Below are 17,794 nucleotides of genomic sequence, written 5' to 3' on the forward strand. Positions count from 1 at the left end.
CAGAACATGGCATAAAAATAATACATTGTAAAACATTACGGCAATGTAACATGAGTAAAGTTATTCTTTACCTTCAGAGTCTTTGGGAACATGAAGAAGGGTATGGATATGAAGATAAGTAGGAGTCCACACAGGAGGAAGCCACCCCACCACATCCCAATCCAGCGTGGGTGTTTGTGATCTGAAGGAGGAAAAGAAAGTAATTTCAACAAAGCTGCTGACAAGAAATAATGAGGCTGATATGAATGAAAAACAAAAACAAACAAACAAACAAAAAAAATGCTTATATCTGCTTTCTTAAACTGTGAAGCATCTGAAGACTCATTAAAGAAGATTTTGCCAAATTTCTGTCATCATGAAAGATTATCATTTTTTTTCTATTTGTTTTCAAGATCTTTTATAAACAAAGACCAAGTATTTAGTTTGATTTTTCTACCACAAACAAACTAAAATAAATATAACCAAATATAATAAGCACAGTAATCGGACACACATACAGGTCACAGTACACAACTAACCTGCTTGCATTATTGATGTGTCCACAAAAAGGGCATCCACATAGTATGAGATGAGGTACGCTCCCAACAGGAAGCCCAACACAGGTCCAAAGGCAACCATGGTGTAAATAATACCTGTGGATAAAAAACATGCAGTCAATCCAGCAGCCATTACTCTGGTGGATCAAAGACAGCTGTGTGCTCTTTTTACATCACCAATATGTAGTAATTTTGTAGCATTGTACAAAATAAAACCTCAGAATATAGACTGGATAAAAATCTCAATTAGTGATGTCAAATTTACTTGTGTGTATAATGAAAATGAAAGAGGGAAGGATAATAAAAAAAAAAGTCAAATTCTAGCAGGCAAATTTAATAAGACAGAATGAGACACTGAAAACCTTACCTATGTACATGGAGGAGCTCTCTCTCTTCACATGGTCATCAATGTAGGTGGTGCCAAGGGTGAAAAGTGGGGAACCACCAGCACCAAGCAGCAACTGAGCCACCATGAAGAACATCACGGGCATCACATTGCTGCGAGAACCCTTAATGCAGTTGTCTGGCTTCCCATATTGGATGCTGTTGTGCGACCCAAGCGGAACGCCCTTCGAGAGGTCTGAAGAGAACAGAATAGGTGGCTGTAATGAATATGTGGATTATGTTAGAGCTGTCAAGCATAAAGATGTGATTATTTTGTATCTCTGTGAGTAAAGTGGTGAGGGAGGTGAAAGCCAGGACAGCCTTTTTTTCAATTTTTGTTGCCCTTGGCCTGTTTCCTCTACTGCATAAAAAAAAGAATGGGCTTGATGGAAACAGAAGAATGATAATAAAGAAGAATTATACCTCATCAGCTCTTAATTCAAAAGCTTTTCCTAATCCATTGCCTCGCACTCACCAGGCAGAGTTCCAAAGCCATACTCAGTGAGCCGCTCTGAGGTGTCATCGCGCACCCGAGCATTGCGGCAAATGTTGGTGCTGGAGTCGGTGTTGTTGATGGTCTCCAGCTCAATGGACCAGCGATCAGAGATGAGCTGAGGCATCACAAACATCATGGAGCCAATGCCCATCACACAGCACCCTGAGTGAAGAAAAAATGTTACTGAAGACTTAAACAAATGCAGCTTAGAATGTTAACCCCCTTAAGTACCACAACACATTTCCACATTCATTCTGGTTACTATTTGGTGACTTTATACAGCTTAAGAAACTTATGGGGGATCAAAATAGTGAAGACTGTGGCTGTTAATCTTCTGACCTCCATAGACCCTTCCTAATGTCAATAAAATGGTCTAGTAGTACACAAATCTGAAGGCAAAAATGTGTCCAAGTATTGAAGTAGTTAAGGATACAACCATCTGGCTTGCCATAACATCCACTTATACTGAAGGACATGAGCTTGCATTCTCATTAACAAGAGAAGCCCACACAATTTTAGTTACCAGGTGCTATGATGACTCACCTACTCCTATCCACACAGGTATTCGCCTCTTGGATCCCAGATAGGAGACAAAGATCACAGTGATGACATTGCCAATCTCATACATGGAGGAGATGACACCAGTAAGGGAGGAAGGAATCTCATAGCGCTTCTCAATGGTGGTGATGACAGAGTTGAGATATCCTGAGGCAAGGGCTTGCTGCACCGTCACTAGCACTGACAGCAGGAACACAAAGATCTGGGGAATACAAAAAGGGAAGCTTTGTTTGAGGTTTGTGAGGGTAATTCATTAGATCTTGTTTCTAATTCTTACAAAAATTATTGAGTGAGAGAGAGAGAGAGAGAGAGAGAGAGAGAGAGAGAGAGAGAGAGAGAGAGAGAGAGAGAGAGAGAGAGAGAGAGAGAGAGAGAGAGAGAGAGAGAGAGAGAGAGAGAGAGAGAGAGAGAGAGAGAGAGAGAGAGAGAGAGAGAGAGAGAGAGAGAGAGAGAGAAACATGAATTTCTCAAACACTCCTGGAAAGGTACATGAACTTTGACAACTTTGAGAGTTCTGACCTTCAAGCTTTTGCATCATTAGATCTAAAAGTTCATAACTTATACAAAAGTTCTCATGAGCACCATTACATGACACGACACAGCTCATATTGTAGTGTATTGAAGAGAAGAAAAAGCAATAAAACCCTTCTTATTACGCTCTCACCATTGTCTTCCTCTAAATCTCTTCATGCATCACATACGACCACTTTTAAGACTTTATCCTCTCTTTTACTGACAGTTCACAAACTTTTAATGAAGTCTGTCCCGCCTTTTGTTAGAAGGATTCACATGTTTGAAACTGTGTTGCTGAAATAATCATATTTCATAATCTCTCTCTCTCTCTCTCTCTCTCTCTCTAAGCCCTACTGACCATATCTATTTCCAATATGACCAGCTGAGTCCCACCTGGGCAAACAAACACGGTTGATCCGTGACACAAACAATCCTGGCTCCACTTTTTTTCCCCCGCTATACAAAATTACCAGCGTTGATAAGCAGGTGACCTCAGCACCAATCATTGCGGTGTTAAATGATTAGGGGAGGTGGGGAAAGGTCACCGCGTCAACTTTCATATCCCATTATCTGTTAGTCATTAGTTTATAACACACACACACACACACACACACACACACACACACACACACACACACACACACTTGATAGACAGTTTAATGAGTACCACAAATATAATTCTCTCTCTCTCTCTCTCTCTCTCTCTCTCTCTCTCTATACCTTGATGTTTGCTAGCCTCTGCAGGAATCCCGGCCTGAAGGAGAAGAGACCGCAGTCATTGGAGTCCACCTGCGGGGCGCCGGTGGACGGAGTGGAGGGGGAGGTGGGGCTGGTGAGGGTGGGGGGCGCGTGGAGGGCCGTGGTTGTGGTGGTGGTGGCGGCGGTGGTGGTGGACGCCGTGCTGAGGGTCATGGCGTGGGAACTGTAAACAAATGGGACTAATTTGATTACATCTAAACAAAGGTATTAGCCAGAATAATTGCTTGAATCCTCCTGACGAGACGCGAGGTAACGAGATGCGTGTGTCTCATGTCTGTAAGGAATAATAATAATAATAATAATAATAATAATAATAATAATAATAATAATAATAATAATAATAATAACAATAACAATAATAAGGATTACGATTATGACAACGGCAACCACAACAGGAGGTGCAGGGAAACACACAAACACAATACTAACGCAATCTAGCGGAATTAGTATGTAAATTAGATAACCGCACGGACTGCCACACCAATAAGCCTGAAACAAATGGCTAACCGCTCACCGCACACTGATTCAACCCGCTAAACAAAGTAATGGTCCACTTGCCACGGCGCACACTTCCCCTTTCCGCTCTCTATTATCTCAGAGCTTGTGTCACGGACCGGGGGAATCTTACAACGTGACGCCCCGTAATCATTAGGTCGCCAGGGAGGTACTGAGGTGTTCAGCGTAAGAGACTGATGACGTCCTTAACCCCTTCAGTACTGAGACTCATTTTTACCTTGAGTTTTGGGTGTGATAAGACGATTCTATTGACATTAGGAAGGGTAAATGGAAGTCAGAAGATTAATGGCCAGAGTCTTCACTTTTTCAATCCCCACATAAGCTTCAGTGCTATGATGCCTTCCCATATTCACTCTGCTTACTATTTGGTGATTTTATACGGCTTCAGGAACTCATGTGGGGATCAGAATACTGCAAACTCTGGCCATAAATCTTCTGATCTCCAAAGACCCTTCCTGATGTCAAAATCAAAACTCTGGAACTCCCTACCTGCTTCTGTATTTCCATTTTCCTAATACTTGATTTTTAAAATGGAGGTTTCAAAACATTTGTCCCTTTCTTTCGGCTGACTCTGTTGACCTATAAGGGAACTGGCAATAAGTGGACCTTTTTTTATTAATTTTTTGTTGCCCATGGCCAAATCCCAATCTAACATAAAAATAAATAAAATGGTCTAATCGTACACAAATCTCATGATAAAAATGTGTCCCAGTATTGAATGACTTAACGTGACTGACTCGACTCGCCTTCCTGCAGTTTGGTGAAGCTGCGGCTGAGACTATATATTATGCATTGTGGCTTGGTGCGTTTCCGACTGACCTCTCTACCTAGTGCGTGTGGTAAGCAGAGTGTGGTGCCAGAACCCAAAAAAGCACCATTATAAACACGAGTGTCTTCAGTGATGGTGAAAGAGCAAAGTGTTTTAAAAATGCGGTCCATAATCAAAGGCATCAAGTGGGCCTTTAACCTCCGGGAATTGTGACATCCGTATTGAAAGGGAGAGCAATTGGAAACTAGAACGCAAGTGAGCAAATAACAAGGATGACGAGGGACGGAAGGAGGACATCACCCGCTCACCCACCCGCTCACCCGCTCACTACCAAAGGAGGTCACCAAACGTTGGCCTATTTTCCTTCCCCCGATGGAGACAGCAGGAACGATCTCTCTCTCTCTCTCTCTCTCTCTCTCTCTCTCTCTAAGTGGGGAGTGAGAAGTGTGCACAAGTGGTATTAGCATAATGCAACGGAAATTCTCTCTCTCTCTCTCTCTCTCTCTCTCTCTCTCTCTCTCTCTCTCTCTCTCTCTCTCTCTCTCTCTCTCTCTCTCTCTCTCTCTCTCTCTCTCTCTCTCTCTCTCTCTCTCTCTCTCTCTCTCTCTCAGCTAACCCTCATAAATAACGTGTCAATCCCTTATGAGCTAACATTCTCCTGCCGAATAATGTCTGAAGTTGTGATTGGTCGCTTAATGTGTTACTTGATGCCATTAGAAGCAGCAGCACTCTGTTGAAGCCTCGCCTGCACTGTTTATTATTTTCTTTTCATTCCTGTGGTGTGTGTGTGTGTGTGTGTGTGTGTGTGTGTGTGTGTGTGTGTGTGTGTGTGTGTGTGTGTGTGTGTGTGTGTGTGTGTGTGTGTGTGTTATTGTTGTTGTTGTTATCATTGGTGGTGATGGTGGTGGTGGTGGTGGTATCACTGATATTATTCATGTTATTATTATTATTATTATTATTATTATTATTATTTTCTTTATAACAACAACACCTACTAAAAAAAATCGGCTACAATAATTATTTCTACTGCTCATGGTGTCCCTACGTAGTTAATACTGTTACTGCTACACCCAGAGAGAGAGAGAGAGAGAGAGAGAGAGAGAGAGAGAGAGAGAGAGAGTCCATAACCACTTCAAACGCCAAGACGATGTAACGTGAAGTGGCAACAAGTTTTTACATTTCATCTTCCTCTATCTTGAGATATTAAATTCCTGAAGCATTTCCTTTCAGCCCATCAAGTATTTGTTATCTCTCTTATCAGTGTTGAGATGACGTGATGCTCAGGTGAGGTGATTACCCGTGTCTGAGGGCTTTTCTCTCTCTCTCTCTCTCTCTCTCTCTCTCTCTGTCGTACCTTCATTTTCAAATAATTTATGCGCAATATACGAACAAAACAACAACAAACAACAACAACAATAACAAAGAACAACACACCTGCCAACTCCTAATTAGTTACAAAACCTATACAGAAAATCAATTAACGAGAAAGGAAGAGACACTTGGCCTCACCTGCCCTCACCTCTCCTTCCTCTTAAGACACGTGACATTTCCCCCTTCCTCTCTCCTTCACCTCCTTCCCTCCTGTGCTCCCTCCATCCCTCCTTGTGTCTCCTCTACACCATCACGTGAGCCACTCCACCGATGCGATCCCTGACTACATTGATTCACCAACAGACGGAAGAAACCCAAGGAGGAGGTGGAGGTGGAACTGAGGAGGAGGAGGAGGAGGAGGAGGAGGAGGAGGAGGAGGAGGAGGAGGAGGAGGAGGAGGAGGAGGAGGAGGAAGATGGTGAAGCGAATGATCCTATGATTTGGCTGATAAGAGAGAGAGAGAGAGAGAGAGAGAGAGAGAGAGAGAGAGAGAGAGAGAGAGAGAGAGAGAGAGAGAGAGAGAGAGAGAGAGAGAGAGAAATTACGCTAAAACTTGTGAAGAAAGAATGTCACGGACAGAAAAGTGAATGAGAGAGAGAGAGAGAGAGAGAGAGAGAGAGAGAGAGAGAGAGAGAGAGAGAGAGAGAGAGAGAGAGAGTAATTATGCTAAACCAGTAGGAAAGAATATGCTACGGACGGAGAAAATGTCCTTGATATAAATAAGATCGTGGCGAGGCAAGAAAATGACGTCACGAACTGCGTCAGATTAAAGGGACTTACTGCTCGACACACACACACACACACACACACACACACACACACACACGGGGAATCAAACCACATATTATTACCAAACAGTCCATTCCTTGAAAATTCTTGGCGCGTAGAAGACTGCAGCGCTCAAGATCTTATTTTGAATTAAATCGCTTTGTTTACTCATTAGATCAAGAATTTAACCTCTTCAATACCAGGACACGTTTTCATATTCATTCTGCTTACTATATATTGATTTTATACAGCTTCAGAAACTCATGGAAGGGATTAAAATAGTGAAGAATCTGGCCATTAATCTTCTGACCTACATAGACCCTTCCTAATGTCAATAAAATCGTCTAATTACACCCAAAATTCAAGGTAAAAATGCGCCCCGGTATACTGAAGGGGTTAAATGGATCGTACAAATGCTTAGCCGGGGTTTCATGGGTGTGTTTTTTCCTTTAGAGATTATGCAGTGTTTGTTAATTATCGCTATGATCATGGAAATACCTTTGAGAGCCCTGTAATTTCCGCTTGCTAGAGGCTGTAAACAGTAGTGAAGCTAAGGCGTGGAAATGTTTATGAATGCGGTTTTTTTTCATAGATACATAAGGGTAAGTGTTCTTTGCAGGCTATGAGAGGAAGGGATCTTTGTTTTTGACCATCTGTGTTAACCGTTTAGCTGCTCACACATTTAATTTATCAAAGTAACCATGGGCGATTATACTAAGCAGATATTTAACTCTTCTAAGTATTCCATCGCTTCTTTTCTAGCATGTCATCATTCAAAAATTACAATTAAATGTGTACAGTGGCACTTTATCAAACTGAAAAGGTACAGAAGTTCAAAAGTTAACGCACCTGACTGCCATGGTGCTGCTCCAAACTAAATTAAATCGTCTGCCGTAAGCTAAACACACAGATTTAGAAGACACCACTGACAACTTCAAGACAGATCGTGTTTTATTATTTTCAGTACCTACACTACCAACTTAGCTCAATGAAAACGTCTAAGATAATTTAATATAGATCAAACAAACTGTCTAGTCATTATCAGCGACAGTAACACAGCGGTGGTGCAGGAAGGCAGAGATGGAGAATCAGATAGACAGAGGAGACACGATAAGAGGTACTACTTGGTTGGACAGAAGCACTCGTAGATAGACAGACCGACAGACAGACAGACAATAGAGATGAGTGGAGGATGGCATTTTTTTTCTTATACCAAGTGGGGTTTTCACGGGAATTTATGGGCTAAAGGGGATACGTTTTGTGGTACCTCCTACCTCAAAGCCCACCCGCTAGGAAACTGTTACCCCAAGTGAGGAAGCCCAACCTACACTCGGACCGTGGACAGGATTCGAACCCGTACGCTTGGAGACCCCTCGGACCCCAAAAGCACGCACGATTCCACTGTACCACGGCGGCATTAGGAGAAGCCTTTGTTCTGTGTCACTGAAATCATACAGGAAGGTAACGATAATAATTACGATGACGAGACTTGTGCACGAAAGCTCATTACGTATATTAACTTTGAACCTTACGAAATGATTTAATGAGATACCATGTTATTGCTTTTTACTTCAAGAACTTTTTATCTCGTTTATCTATTTATCTATTCTTACATAAATGACTTGCTCTATATTCAGACTACACGTGTAATTTGGGTTTATCTTTTGTATAATCTTTCTTGTTTATGTATCAGTATATACACGTATGCATGCCCGTTTTCTCTCTCTCTCTCTCTCTCTCTCTCTGAACATTTTTTCCTTCTTGCCAGAGAGAGAGAGAGAGAGAGAGAGAGAGAGAGAGAGAGAGAGAGAGAGAGAGGACGTGTTTCCCGTGAATGGTGGGGAGAAGAGAGAGAGAGAGATGGAAAGGAGGGAGGGAGGAGGGAGTGATAGGCAGAGAGGAGGGGAGAAGGGAGGAGGGGCCAGCTGCAGTGAAAGAGGGAGTGAGTGGAGAGAGGGGAGGGTGAGGAAGAATAGAAGCGCAAAGGGAACTGAAAGATGAAACGTCAGTGCATGATTACAGAGAGAGAGAGAGAGAGAGAGAGAGAGAGAGAGAGAGAGAGAGAGAGAGAGAGAGAGAACAAAATTACATTACTGTATGAACTAACATTTATTACAAAATCTAAAGTAGTCTCTCTCTCTCTCTCTCTCTCTCTCTCTCTCTCTCTCTCATCCCAATATATCAAGTTGCATGCATGTAATTTCACGACTGAAAAGTCTTCAGAGGAAAACTCAAATTATGTATGATCACCAGCGTCATCGTCGTCCTTAAAAATGATGATGATGATGATGATGATGATGATGATGATGAAGATGAAGATGATGATGATGATGATGATGATGAAGATGAAGATGAAGATGATGATGATGAAGATGAAGATGATGATGATGATGATGAAGATGATGATACGAAGCCATTAATTCTGCTTTACGAGAATAAGAATAAGAACAAGAACAAGATCAACAACAACAACAACAATTAAACAGTACCTACGTGTACAGTCTTAGCCACTCAAACACACACATAAAAATAATATAATAAATAAATAAATAAACAAAAAAAAAATGAAATAGAATGAAAATAACATAAAACAAAGATAGATAAATAAATAAATAAATAAAATGACACAATGAAACCCAAACAAGGAAAGAGTTAAGGGCCGAACACAACGGCAGGGAAACAAATGAAGGAAAAACTAAACCAAAAGAAAAGGAAAAGATGAAAATAAAAGAAAGACGAAATACAACAGAGAGAAAAAAAAATGTCAGGGAAACACAAGAAAAAATACTAAAAAAAAAAAAAAAAAAAAAAAAGGAAAAAAAAGATTAAGGAAAGAAGAAAAGAGAGAGAGAGAAAAAAAAAGACAGGGAAACGTGACCTCAATGCGCGGTGTTTGGTGTGGCCTCGTTACCCAAGCTTCACGGTGCCAATATTTGTTCCCAGACGAGCTGATGTATTTTAAGAGTTGCCTTTTATTCTCCTCCTTTTTATCTTACTTTTTTTTTTTTTACTCCATAGTTAGGGTACGTGTCACTCTTACTAACGCCAACACTCAGAGGACTAGCACGAGTAATATGTGACTCTCTCTCTCTCTCTCTCTCTCTCTCTCTCTCTCTCTCTCTCTCTCTCTCTCTCTCGTTCTTACTTTTCTTATTTTTCATCCCGTCTTTTCTTTTATCTCTCTCTCTCTCTCTCTCTCTCTCTACTCTCTCTCTCTCTCTCTCTCTCTCTCTCTCTCTCTCTGGAGTTACCTTCCTTTTCTTATATTTTTCATTCCATCTCTTTTTTTTCATCGTCTCTAGAATATACCTTATCATCTCTCTCTCTCTCTCTCTCTCTCTCTCTGGTTACCTTCCTTCCTTATCAGCGTGACGATAAACCTGCCAGACACCTTTAATTAATTATGATCGCAGGTGCATCGCTATCTGGTGCACCTGTCTGTTCCCGCAAGTCTTATCTCGCCCACTGTCAACTGTTGCTGCTTTCACGTACTGCTCTGCTAACGTACACTATATTCTACCACTTCTCATTTTTGTATTTAACTTATATATTATAGCTATGAATGAAAAACACTGCCAAATTTTACTCTTCCGCGAACTCGTATACGTGTAACTTTGTGACTTTCATCTCGTTACTTATTGTGTCTTAATAAGTGATGTATTTCGATTCCCTTCTAGAGCGTGAATGAGAAAAAAAAATAAAAGAAATGTGCTCTTTATTTATTGGTGTGATAACTTATGCGACCTTCAATTTGTTGGTCTCCTTTCTCCATGTCTTTTTTTTTTTTTTTCCATTTTCATCAATATTCCAGTTTAATATTCCATTCCGATCCTTTTACGGACACGATTAAGAGAAAAAAAGTGATTTGTTGTCCTGTTAACTGATATACAGCCTCCACTTTGTTGCTCGCTTATTTTTCATTTATATCAATGCATAATGTATTCGGATTCCTTTTACAAACGTGAGTGTATCAAGAAAAATACTCACGGAAAATCACTGGGCGAGGAACAATGGCAGAGGAAGCGTGCAAAGGAAGCGAGAAAAAAATCAACTATAAATACGCGCTGGTATTGGTGTGTGGGACAATGAGCTTTTCAAACGCCACTCTGTTCTGGTGACGTCATGAGCGAGAAATTAAAGAAACGCCTACGAGGAGGAAGAGGAAGAAGAAGAGATGGAGAGTGTGAAAGGAAATGAGGTGGTAGTGGTGGTGATGGTGGTGGTGAAGACGACAAGAGAGAGAGATGGAATGTGTGAAGAGATGGGAGAAAAAGAGCGCGAAGAACGAGAGGAGGAAGAGGAATAAAAGGAAAGAGAAAAGGAAGAGTGAAAAAAGGCTAGGATGAGAATAATAATAATGGTAAAGTAGAGGAAGAAAGTAATAACAGTAACAACAACGACAATGACAGGAGGAGGAGGAGGAGGAGGAGGAGGAGGAGGAGGAGGAGGAGGAGGAGGAGGAGGAGGAGGAGGAGGAGGAGGAGGAGGACTCATTTCGCTTTGACAGTGGCAGAAGAGTTTCAAGGACACCTGCACAACACCGTCTCCTTCACCTGCTCCTCGGAAACACCTGCTTGGCGCTCTCTCTCTCTCTCTCTCTCTCTCTCTCTCTCTCTCTCTCTCTCTCTCTCTCTCTGTGTCAGGAGGGAACAGGTGGAGGGTTCAGCTCGAGGGTCCCTCTGTAACCTGCCATTTGCACTCCACATGTCACTGCTTGATTACCTCTCTCTCTCTCTCTCTCTCTCTCTCTCTCTCTCTCTCTCTCTCTCTCTCTCTCTCTCTCTCTGGCACGCCTCGCAAATATGCCACAGAAAAGTTCACAAGGTAATGACAGAGCGGGGTGATCCACTGTATGTAGTAATTAAGGCACCTGAAGCTGGGCCCGCTTGAACACGCCAGATAGGGGGCGGCGAGGACAGGACGAGGACAGGGATGAGGACAGGGATGAGGATAGGGACGAGGACAGGGATGAGGACAGGGACGAGAACAGGGATGAGGACAGGGACGAGGACAGGGATGAGGACAGGGACGAGGACAGATGAGGACAGGGACGAGGACAGGGATGAGGACAGGTTCGGCTGACGCGGAGATGACGAGGCCGTGGAAAAAATAATAGAGAAAAAGCTCCCTGCACCATAATCATTTATACACGTTTATTTAATTGGCCAAGCCTATTTCAGCCCTGGCGCCGAGTGCAATTAACATTCAAAGGATTCCCGAGCTGTAAGCGAGACTCACCCCATTGCTGCTATTGCTCTTCTTGTCGCTGTTGCTGTTGTTGTTGCTGTTGCTGTTGCTGTTAGTGACCTTGGAGTGCAGCGGGAAAGGTTGAATAAAAGAGGGAAAACGGAGAAAAAGAAAAGTGGAGAATAAAAAACGAGGGTGATGTTTGGTATAACCTGCTCGCGACCTGTCAACCCCTGTCGCAGTGTGTGTGTGTGTGTGTGTGTGTGTGTGTGTGTGTGTGTGTGTGTGTGTGTGTGTGTGTGTGTGTGTGTGTGTGTGTGTGTGTAATTCACCACGGTCGTCTGCTGGTCACCCAGCCAGTCTTCCCCATTACGGAGCGAGCTCAGAGCTCAAAGACCGATCTTCGGATAGGACTGAGACCACAACACACTCCACACACCGGGAAAGCGAGGCCACAACCCCTCGAGTTACATCCCGTACCTATTTACTGCTAGGTGAACAGGGGCTACACATTAAGAGGCTTGCCCATTTGCTTCGCCTAGACGGGACTCGAATCCGGCCCTCTCGATTGTAAATCGAGCGTGCTAAACACTACACTACGCGGTGTGTGTGTGTGTGTGTGTGTGTGTGTGTGTGTAGTCATCCCTCAACTACTGTGTTTACTTTAACAACCGATGCTGCATTTCATCATGTTGTTTATGATTAGTTGAAATTTAGTGCATGTTACTGAAAACTACGGTCAATAAACATTCACTCACCTACTTACTGTGTGTGTGTGTGTGTGTGTGTGTGTGTGTGTGTGTGTGTGTGTGTGTGTGTGTGTGTGTGTGTGTGTGTGTGTGCACGCGCGCTTGCAGGCACTCTTCATGCGTCCGGCACTAATACGATAGCACGATGTGAAGATAACGACCTGAAGATAATGACACCACAATGACCACGCCATGACACACCCTGCTGACTTTGGCGCGGCACCCCCTGCCCTGCCGTGACCTCCACCGTGCCGCAGTGCCACGAGGGAAAGGCGGAGCAGTGGGCCACGCGGGTGACACATGACCGGGGGTAAGGGAGGGGGCGTGCGTGGCGATATATGAGGATGAAATATGGTGACTCGGGAGTGGGGCTGATGGGGAGAAGGGAGAGAGGAGTGGGGCAGGGCAAGGAATAGGCAGTGGTAAGATAGAGGGAGATAAGAGAAAGGGACGGTAGATATGAAAGGAAGGAAAAGGAAGGAGAGTGAAGAGGAGAAAGAAGAGTAGGTAGGAAAGAAGCAAGACGGAGACAAAAGGAAAGAGAAGGGAAGGTAATTGAGGTAATGGAAGAAGAAGAAGAAAGGAGAAAGAAGGGCAAGGGAAACACATAAGGAGCAAGTAATGAAGAGGTAAGAGGAAGTAAGAAGGGAAAACAAACGAGGAAAGGTGAGAATGATAATGGACAGAAAAGAAAGAAAAGAGAGGTGAGAGGAAGGACTGATTGAAAAAAAGGAGACCCAGAAGAGAAGAAAAAAGAAAGAAAAGAAGGTAAGGAAAGAAAAAAACTAAATATAGGAGTGATAGGTAAAGGAAGGGAAGAGGGAAGAGAAAAGAAAAGGGAAGGACAGAGAAGGGGAGGAGAGGAACTGACTGAAAAAAAAAGAGATCGAGCAGAGAAGAAAGAAAAGAACAACTGAATATAGGAGTGATAGGGAAAGGAAGGGAGGAGGAGGAAAGAGAAGGGAAGGGGAGAAGGGGATGCGAGGGGAGACTCGCGGCTAGCTTTACCTGGTATATAAACGCAATATATCGACAAGGAATATTAATGGTGGCGCTAAATAATGCTTCAACAACGGCGCTTCCCTATATAGTGACGGAGGAGGAGGAGGAGGAGGAGGAGGAGGAGGAGGAGGAGGAGGAGGAGGAGGAGGAGGAGGAGGAGGAGGCGATGATGAACCGACAGTGGCAGTAGTAGTACATGGTAGAGGGTGGTGGTGGTGGTGGTGGTGATGGGGAGGAGGAAGGGAACGAGGAGGGGATGGGTGGTGGTGGTGAAGTCCGTGTTGGGGGAATGAAGGTGAGGGAGAGAGGGGAGAGAGGGGAGAGGGAGATACCGCAGTGATGATGGATGGTGCTTCTGTGGTGGTGGTGGTGGGGGCGGCACCAGTGAACCTGATGAAAAAGTAATGCTTCCGTGTGGATCTGAAGGATTTAGAGCACGATCAGTGAAGCTCCTCGGGTTATTTCGCAATGGCGATGAAGAATGGTGGACAACGTGACACTCGCTACAAGGACACAGTGACAGCGACGGATGAAGCGACGCGACCTGTCACCGCCGCAGGGAGGTGGTGTGATTCTTGGCGCAGTACACTTGAGAATAAAATGGAGGAGGAGGAGGAGGAGAAGGAGAAGGAGAAGGAGAAGGAGAAGGAGAAGGAGGAGGAGGAGGAGGAGGAGGAGGAGGAGGAGGAGAAGGAGAAGGAGAAGGAGAAGGAGGAGGAGGAGGAGGTCATAGAAGTTCACAAAAGATTAAAAAGGATTACAAGCGATAACAAACTACAACAAATAATCTTAAAGTCCTTTCTAGTCTGTCATATTTCACTACAAGAGACAAGAGAGGACCGTGACATGCTCCTCCCGGGTCCTTATATATAGCGCCACCTGACGCCAGCCGTAGAAGACGCGATAACACGCAACACTGACACACAGCGAGGCCAGGAAGAGATATGAAAGGTGAAGGACAGGCAAGGCAAGCGTGGAGTAAAAATGCGCACCTGTTCACTAACTCCGCCGTGGAGTCAACAGTGGAGGTGGTGGCAGTGGAGGCTTCCATGAGGGAGTGCTCGCTTTCCAGGGGCTCCTCCTCGGCCAGAGCTTCCGCTAAGGCCTCCGTCTCTCCAATCCCGACGATCCCGGACAGGCTGTGGGTGCTGCTGCTGTTACTGGCGGTGCTGTTGTTCCGCGTGATGCTGGACCCGCCGCGGAGACTATTGCTGCTGCTGTGCCTCGCCCTGCCACAGCCACCGATGCCAACCCCGCCTCCCCCGCCACACCCGCTGTTACTAGTGGTGCTGCACGAGCTGTTGTTACGTGCTGTGCGGGGGCCTGACGGCACGCTGGTGGTGGTGGTGGAGGAACAGGAGGCGGTGCTGTTAGTGCTGAGTCTCGGCGCCAACTCGAGGTGCTGGTGGTGGAGGTGGTGGTGATGATGTTGGGGCAGGTGGTGGTGGTGGTGGTGGTGGCTGTAGAGGCCTGAGCGGTGGTAGGCGTCGCCCTGCTCCTGTGGGTGGAAGAGGCCTCGAGGAATTAACACACACACACACACACACACACACACACACACACACACACACACACACACACACACACACACTGACTGGTAAGAAAAACGATATAAAAGTCAAAAGGAAGTGAACACAGGTGATGGACAAACAACCTAATTAGCAGGTATTAAACAGGTGCAGCGGCGTCAACTTACCATGCCAGGAGTTCTGCCGGAGGCCATGACAGCGGCGGTGGTGGTGGTAGTGGCGGTAGTGGTGGTGGCGGCGGCGGAGGGGTGTTGGGGAGAGCAGAGGAGGGGCGGAGGTTGTAGTAGTGTTGGTGGTGGAGGTGTGGCGGGGATGAGTCAGATGGGGTGGGGAGGAGGGAGGTGGGAGGAGGGAGGAGGGAGGAGGGGTTGGTAAGGGCTTAGGGTGTGAAGGGTGAGGGGGTCAAGATAAGGGTGGTTGGGCGGGAGGCTGCTACCCACCAGCCATCACTGCTGGAAGGAAGAAAGTGCTACTGTGAATATTTCCGTATTTTTGTGGCGAGTCTAGCGGGTGATGTTACAGAAGAAGAGAGAGAGAAACATAGGAGGAGGAGGAGGAGGAGGAGGAGGAGGAGGAGGAGGAGGAGGAGGAGGAGGAGGAGGAGGAGGAGGAGGAGGAGGAGGAATGGTAGGAAGAAGGAAGAGACAGGAAGATGACAACTAAATTAAGCAGTAAGGTGTGCCAGTGTTTGTGTGTGTGTGTGTGTGTGTGTGTGTGTGTGTGTGTGTGTGTGTGTGTGTGTGTGTGTGTGTGTGTGTGTGTGTGTGTGTGTGTGTGCCTGCTGGTGTCCTGAGAGTGACAGCGGCGATGGCGGCGTGTGGGCGTGACTCACCTCCCTGCGTGCAGGTGTGGGCGTGGGCGGGGCGGCTCTCACAGGCGTACACTCAGCACCATTGCCTGCGGGGAGGAGAGAAAACATTACTCACCAGAAAGAGAGAGAGAGAGAGAGAGAGAGAGAGAGAGAGAGAGAGAGAGAGAGAGAGAGAGAAATTTCAGAGTCAAAGCGGTGATGTTTGAACTGCACCAAAGCAAGACATTTCTGGTCGTCTCCATGGCAACGTGATGATTTGCTTATCTCCCCCTCCCTCCCTGGTGTACTGTAATGCCTCTACCTCCCTTCCTGCCTCCTCACTCACCCGCCTGTCTGTTTAACCTACCTAATCATCCCCCTTCACTCTTTCTACCTGCCTGTTGTATTCACCTAATCACCTTCTTGACTCTCCACCTCCCTCCCTCTCCCTCTCTCTCCTCTCTCTCCACACACCTGTACAAAAGCTTAATCTCCGCAATATTGGGACACATTTTTACCTTGAGATTTGTGCACGATTAGACTATTTTATTGACATTAGGAAAGGTCTATGGAGGTCAGAAGATAAATGACCACAGTCTTCACTATAGTAATCCCTCATAAAAGTTTCCAAAGCTGAATAAAAATCACCAAATAGTAAGTAAAATGGATATGGAAACGCGTCATGGTCCTCAAGGGGTTAATCTCTCTCTAATCACCTCATTTCTAATCCATACACCTGAGCACGGTTCTCTTTCTTTTCACATGCACCAACAAAGGTAACATGAAAAGAGACTCAGGAGCGAGGAGTAATTACACACACACACACACACACACACACACACACACACACACACACACACACACACACACACACACACACACTCAAACAGAGGTGAAAATAATGGAATGTAAAGAAGAGAGAGAGAGAGAGAGAGAGAGAGAGAGAGAGAGAGAGAGAGAGAGAGAGAGAGAGAGAGAGAGAGAGAGAGAGAGAGAGAGAGAGAGAGAGAGAGAGAGAGAGAGAGAGAGAGAGAGAGAGAGAGAGAGAGAGAGAGAGACTGCTTCAGAGGAGGAAGAGGAGGAGAAAGATGGAAGAAAACACACATGGAGGAGGAGGAGGAGGAGGAGGAGGAGGAGGAGGAGGAGGAGGAGGAGGAGGAGGAGGAGGAGGAGGAGGAGGAGAAACACGTCTTCCAAGGTCAAGACTAAAGGGAGGAAACACTATCTGTTTATCATGCTCTTCCACCAACACTCCTCCTCCTCCTCCTCCTCCTCTTCTTCCATCATCATTACCGTTGCCCTAAAATGCTTCTAATATTTCCATGCACCACCACCACCACCACCACCACCACCATCGCTATGTACACAACGTTATTCTCTCTTATATTGATTTTTCCTTATCGTAATACCCCCAATCTCTCTCTCTCTCTCTCTCTCTCTCTCTCTCTCTCTCTCTCTCTCTCTCTTCGTCCGAAACAACATTAGCATGAAACTGTCCGAAAAATCCTATGATGTGCTCTACAGTAGGAAGGATTAAAGTATTTCACCCAAACTGCAGAGAATATACTCCTACTAGCACGAGGAGGAGGAGGAGGAGGAGGAGGAGGAGGAGGAGGAGGAGGAGGAGGAGGAGGAGGAGGAGGAGGAGGAGGAGGAGGAGGAGGAACGTTTGATCTGAAAGGTGAAGGTCGTGTTACGGACAGAGAGAAAGAGAGAAGAGAGAAGAGAGAGAGAGAGAGAGAGAGAGAGAGAGAGAGAGAGAGAGAGAGAGAGAGAGAGAGAGAGAGAGAGAGAGAGAGAGAGAGAGATTAGGTCAAAACACAAGATGGAAGAGAGGAAAGGATAATCAAATAAGGAATAAAAAAAA

The 17,794-nt window shown here is 45.1% G+C and overlaps 1 protein-coding gene across 4 annotated transcripts in view; it reads right to left on the minus strand.

Moving 5' to 3' along the window:
• Window positions 1-17,794, minus strand: part of LOC123499483 (solute carrier organic anion transporter family member 3A1-like) — a 130,788-nt gene that overhangs the window by 5,793 nt on the left and 107,201 nt on the right. For 2 of the 4 annotated variants that reach the window (XM_045247501.1, XM_045247503.1), the window contains 9 exons: window positions 15,970-16,034; window positions 15,305-15,586; window positions 14,601-15,106; window positions 3,208-3,409; window positions 1,960-2,176; window positions 1,396-1,578; window positions 904-1,116; window positions 519-632; window positions 72-181 (listed from right to left, as the gene is read on the minus strand). In XM_045247501.1, the coding sequence (XP_045103436.1) occupies window positions 72-181; window positions 519-632; window positions 904-1,116; window positions 1,396-1,578; window positions 1,960-2,176; window positions 3,208-3,409; window positions 14,601-15,106; window positions 15,305-15,331 (1,572 nt within the window). In that variant the 5' untranslated portion in view covers window positions 15,332-15,586; window positions 15,970-16,034. Of the gene's footprint in view, window positions 1-71; window positions 182-518; window positions 633-903; window positions 1,117-1,395; window positions 1,579-1,959; window positions 2,177-3,207; window positions 3,410-14,600; window positions 15,107-15,304; window positions 15,590-15,969; window positions 16,035-17,794 lie in introns of all 4 variants that reach the window. The other 2 variants (XM_045247500.1, XM_045247502.1) reach the window with 1 other exon arrangement.

Source organism: Portunus trituberculatus, chromosome 50 (genome assembly GCF_017591435.1).
Source record: "Portunus trituberculatus isolate SZX2019 chromosome 50, ASM1759143v1, whole genome shotgun sequence".
NCBI lineage: Eukaryota > Metazoa > Arthropoda > Malacostraca > Decapoda > Portunidae > Portunus > Portunus trituberculatus.